General features: G+C 41.3%; 1 protein-coding gene across 1 annotated transcript; it reads right to left on the bottom strand.

Moving 5' to 3' along the window:
- Positions 1-1,785: 1,785 nt before the first annotated feature.
- LOC118769140 (protein lin-28 homolog A-like) lies at positions 1,786-3,590 on the bottom strand. The gene is made up of 3 exons (XM_036516156.1): positions 3,573-3,590; positions 3,071-3,249; positions 1,786-2,002 (listed from the first exon to the last, which is right to left on the bottom strand). Exons 1-3 carry the CDS (start codon positions 3,588-3,590, stop codon positions 1,786-1,788), a joined length of 414 nt encoding a protein of 137 aa, XP_036372049.1.
- Positions 3,591-5,835: the final 2,245 nt, after the last annotated feature.

Raw genomic sequence — 5,835 nt, 5'->3', positions numbered from 1 at the left:
ATTCTGTACAGTAGTAATACATAGGGGAAGAGGGGAATTGTGGGCAAGAAGACCAGGCCTAGCCACTCCCAGCCAGAGGGAGGGGCTGCTGGTGTATCTAACTGAACAGGTAAAACATTCCCAGAATCAGCGAGAGCATTGGCCGTGTCTCCCACTGCAGTGAATGGGAGGGTCCTTCGTGTTGCAGATGGTCAGTGTTCCACCCCAGTTTCACACATCACCCTCTCAACAATATAGACACATATTAATACTGTGACTCCCACTCATAAGGTCTTATATGATGTATTCCCTGAGTTCAAAATCGTGATTCCTGAGGATCAAATCCCTGGCAGGAATCACAAGGACCTTTCTAAAACCATTAAAACATTCAAAGAGCAGTCGGTATATGCATAATCAAAAGATTCCACAAAAAAGGCACGTTACTCAGTGCAGATTGTCATTGCATTGATTTTAGCATAGATACAAAGATGATTCAAACTGTTCCAAAATCAGAGGAACTCAATAAAACAGTACACAATACTCAAATATGTTAAAAAAAACCACTGCTTCATAATAACATAAAAAGTGTAGCTCTGGAGCAAACAGCTGGTGTAAGACAACTTGGTCAGACAACATATATTGAAATTAAAAGTAATTTCAAAGTTGAGAAGATGAAGGCTGGTAGCAACCATAAATAATTGTAATTTAAAAAATTAACTTATATAATTATGTACAAATTATATCATTTGTAAGATATAATAGGTTGCACTAATGATAACTTACATAACTCATAGATCTGGAATTAAACCTGATGGACTGCATGTACAGTATCTCCTTTATTGGACTCAATAGTCTCCACAAATTGAAAATTATGAACATAAGCATCTACCTACCTAATCCTGCAAAAATAAACTTGTGCTCCTTCTCAAGTAACAGCTGGATGTGCTCTCTTAAGCTGCTCTTTTTAAGTGTATCAAGTGGAATTTCTGTTTTTGTACAGGACAGCTTGGGCATGTGAGGCCCTGATCTGGAACACACAGGACAAGGTTTGAGAAGACCCTGCTTTGCCAAATAATGCTGTTCTAAGATGGAGCTTTCAGCCAGAAGCAAGCAGCTTTGAATCTAATGCAAAACCACATGGTGTTACTGAAGGACATAACACTTTGAAAATCATCTTAAGTGGAAAAGCTACAACCATTCGTTTGGTCTGTAGAAATTTCCACAAAAAAGGCCCTTGAAGAAGTCACACAGAATCTGTCTCTCTCTCACACACACACACAAACACACACACACAGAGCCCAATAATTCACAGATATGGACCTCAGACCTGTTTGCAGTGGAAGTGTAACAGTCAGGAGAGGGCATCCCTTCAATAAATGTTGTCCAGTGCTGTGACTTAAAAACTACAGGTTCTAAGTTTCCAAGAGAAAAGGTAAAAAGCTATTTTGATACACTGATACAGTTTGTTGCTATATTGTAAACATTGCTTTTTGATAAATTCAGTGCACTAAAACAGTTGCTAAACATGAACAAATCATTCAGAGGTATTTTGAACACCTTCTTCCTGTATTTCATGTGGGCAATGTATAATACCAAATGAGAATTTTAATGTAATTCTCTATTTTTAAAAAATGTCCTGACTGCAATACAAGAGTAATCAAGGCCAAAACACCTCCATAATGTAAAGAAACTCTGATTTTTCTGTCTCATTTGAACTATTTCCATATACAGTCCAGGTAGAAAGCTCGTTAGGAAGTTTACTGATGATTGATTAACCCTGATTTGGCTTCCTGAGGGTGACCTACTTCATTCAGAGCTTTCTGAGGGTAAAGGTATCTGGCTCTGTTCCTGTTTTCCTTCTAAGGAGCCAGGCTTTCCCTGAGAGTTGGGTGATGACTGCTGTGCTTTGATTGGACAGTTGGCCACCATGTGGGCAATACTCTGGCAGAAGTGGCACTTCTTGGGCTGAGGGGGCAGATCGCACTCCTTGGCATGGTGGTCTGGTCCTCCACAGTTGTAACATCTGAAACACAGTATCAGAGAAAGAACAGTGTCACGCCACTGCAAAAACAGCTTTTATGAGGAGGCAGTGCAGCATGGTAGGTGTAAAACTGATCTTATACCCAGAATTTTGCATTTCTCTTTTTCAGATCGCACACAGTACTGTCACCTTTTTCAATTACATGATTTGCACAGCAGAGGGCAGGCAGCAGCCAGATTATGCTGCTCTCTGTGAACCACTACAGCATAGCACACATCGATCATGTCATGGTTTAATGAAAAGGCCAGTATATTCCTAGACTTTTTCAGGCAATCAGGATATTAGTAAGCCTGTAATATGGTATCTCTAAGACTTTGCCTGCTGCTCATATATTTGCTATATATTGTCCCCCTCCCAAACCCTCTCTTCCTCTGTGCTTGAATCAAACAGTGTGCAGAGGGTGGGCAGCTCTTTGTTTCAGTATTGATCTTTCAACTTTGACCTCTGCCCCCCCATACTTCTGCACACACACACACACACACACACACACACACACACACACACACCTCTATAGTTTCCATGACAGTGATGACCTCTGACCTTTCCTCCTTACATGTGTTATTGATTAAACAGACCAGATCTTTTTTCCCCATCATGGTTAACACTCATGGCAGTGAGTCTATGTGAAAAGAAGCAGTAGAGAAACAAGGGACAATTGGTACCATTTCACACTGCCCATTCTGACAGGGATTTAGGAGCTCTCTACAAAGCCAAAGGGCAAAGCCTTAGGGCAAAGCCAAAGATCAGACACCTCTCTCATAATATTCATACCATTGTCAAGTAATGATTTATCTTCTTCAGGTGAAAACTATGGTAGCATATGGCAGCACATGGAACCTCAACATTCTGTGGGACCAGTATGCATGACACAAGAAAAACCTGAATAATGCTTTAATACATCTTAATGTAAGTCTTATGAAACATTTTACAGCTTATATGTCTGGCTGGCATTATAGGTAAAACAATTCAGACCCCTTGGATGACATCAATGATTTGTGTCCAATTGCACATATTCGTATAAGTAGGTAAATTTCTCCCGTCCGCACTCACCTGTCTCCTTTAGAGTGACGTTTTTGGACACTTTTGGTCCTCCTCTCACTGCCCACGCAGGGGCCTCCCCCAGGCCCCGTCACCCGCAGAGACTCCAGGCCTTTGGGCGACTTCTTGTACGTGAAATGAACAGCCTCACCCTTCCTCAGGCTGTGGAAGCCCTCCATGTGCAGTTTGCTCTACGTTGGGAGTGACAGACAGATCTGGTCAGAGGTAGGTTATCCCCACCCGCCATCCCAACAGCGCTGCTTTCACCCTGCCCCTTCCAGCAAAATACCGGCATTATTTCACCATCGCGTGTAGTGTGTGAATATGCTCTTAAAAACTTTTAAAAACCTTTAAAGTGCCTGTCACTATCCACATTTCAGGCACAGTCATAACTACACATTCTTAAATTATTATAAATCACACACATATGCATGTATATACCATATTATTACTATTATTATTATTATATTTAATTTGGAGATGCTCTTATCCAGTGGATGCATGCACCACTTACATTTTTCACCTCATCCATTTATGCGGCTGAATGTTTCCTGAGGCAGTTTGTGTTACATTGTCCTGCTCAGCCACCTGTGGAGTTCCTTATGCACTGTACCACACCCTCACCCCTCTCCACACGGAAGCCTCATCAGCCCACGATACCATCAGACAATGTCTAAATGCCGACCTACAGAACCCCACAGGGAAGGACAGCTTGCCCCCTGGTTAAATAAATGTTTTTACTCCACCTGTACCTCAAACATTTTACTGAACTATACAAACAATGTCAACTGAAAACCGCTTTTTCTGACAATTAAAAAAAGCACCCAGTAGCACCTGGATTCTAAAAAAAACTTTGAGAAATACAAGTAAGATAACATTCTGGTTTTATTCCAACTGTTATTCAAATAAAGTCACATTTTACCTGCGAGAGGGCAGTTGGATCCACTCCAAATGAATCATGCTATTCATTATCTGTGTTGGGTAGACAGGACATTTTCATTTTATCTCACTCGAAGTGAAATAATTTCCTCCAATTTGCCTGATAAACCATGACAACGGGACATGTCATAAAAAAGAGCAGAGAAGGAAGCACTCTTCCCATCGTGCTCTGACATGTATCACCACCTGATTTAGGTTCATTTCCTCTTCGGTAAATTGCATCTACAACAACAATGCGCTCAGTGTGCAGAAGTACGGTGGCTCTGAAGTGCAAAAATGCACCTCAGGACCACTCCTATTTATTTTTGTACATTGCTTCTGCACCTCAGGGCAGAAAGTTTTTGTTTTTGCGTTTTCTTTTTGTTTTTGTGTTTTGCGCTTCAGAGCCACCGTGCAGAAGAGCCAAATTACTCATGTACAAATCGCAAGTCAGAACATACACATTTGCAAAAGCAGGTCTGCCATCTGCTAGGCAATGTGCGATTGACCAAATCATGCCCGTCTCTCTCTGTCACTGTGACACAGCTGAACGATGTGGATAAGATGTGGTCGCGTTACATTTAGCAGAGGTAAGCATTTATGGAAATGATGAAGGAGGAAGTAGCCTGGAAAGATGCCAAGTAAACTGTTGGAGACGGCATAGATCTTTACAAGATAGGGAAGAAATGCATGGCCATTTATTGAGGCTGGATTAAATTGTGCCTCAATTCTGTGTTCAAAGTTAATATGGCACAGAAGTAAAATTTGTAAGGAGACAGAATTCAGGATGATTTTGGTTGATTTTGTGGAGAAAAAACTGCCTAACTCTTGGTCAGGCTTGGCCCTATGGGGGTGCTTAGGAGTGCATTGCAGACCCAGAAGGACCTCAGTGCACCCCAGTTGCCTCCTTATATACCAACGTCTACATAGTATTTATGATTATTTTGTGCACTACCTGTGGATTGCAATTGCACCCCTCTGTATTTTCCCCTGGTGCCGAGCCTGCTCTTGGTGCTCTATAGGTATGGCATGCTCCTCACGAACCCCTAACTTGGTAGACGGTCTACTGTTAAACAGGAGGCAACATTTTGGTCACATACACCTTGGCTGGAACTTGAGAAATAAATTATTCTCAACCAAAGTCTTTTGGAGTCAAACCTGAATGATCTAATTTGGCTTTGCCTACCGTATCTGCATAACCTCTAGGAAATTATTATTATGATTCATGCATGCCTAATGCCCATCCCCAAGTAACTTTCCATCAACAGCCACCAACAGCCACCAACCTTGGACCATCTTACCCACCCACCACACTAATCACAAAATGTTTTGAGTAAAATGACAAATACCGATCCAAGACCAGCACTTCAGAACCTATCTTCACTCTCAATAACCAATACTACCTTCCAGAGAAGGCCTCTGTCACAGGGGAGCTTTAAAATGGACCACCTGAACTGCACCTTCAACTTCAGCCAGTAACATACAGTACAGTGCATTGACAAACCTTGCTTCAAAAGCAGCTTTATCAACACTCCAGTGCATATTGCACATTTAATGTGTGCATATTCAATGCATAAAGCAACCCCACTCTGTCAGTTTCGACCACTGAGACAACTCCTGATGCAAGCTACAGCTTTGCATCTTTAACCTCCACATGGCTTAACTTGTAGAAGTGATAGGCCAATTTACAATATTACAGTAATGCAATATTATTTACATATTCTACAACACTCTTTGATACCTTCAAAGTGAGGAACTGAATTTATGTCTTCCTGTCAGAATACAATTCTATGAAATCTAACTGTCATGTAACTGTCAAATATATCGGTAAAGTATGCATTAAGCATAAACGAATTAAT

The sequence above is a fragment of the Megalops cyprinoides genome, chromosome 21 (assembly GCF_013368585.1).
Source record: "Megalops cyprinoides isolate fMegCyp1 chromosome 21, fMegCyp1.pri, whole genome shotgun sequence".
In the NCBI taxonomy this organism is placed as follows: Eukaryota; Metazoa; Chordata; class Actinopteri; order Elopiformes; family Megalopidae; genus Megalops; species Megalops cyprinoides.
The sequence above is the reverse complement of the archived record's forward strand: the minus strand, read 5'-3'. Positions and strand labels throughout refer to the sequence as shown.

Bases quoted from the DNA above. Each gene is read 5' to 3' on its own strand.
- LOC118769140 (XM_036516156.1), bottom strand. The intron at 2,003-3,070 runs GTGAGTGCGGAC...ACTGTGTTTCAG, and splicing joins CGTCACTCTAAAGGAGACAG to ATGTTACAACTGTGGAGGAC.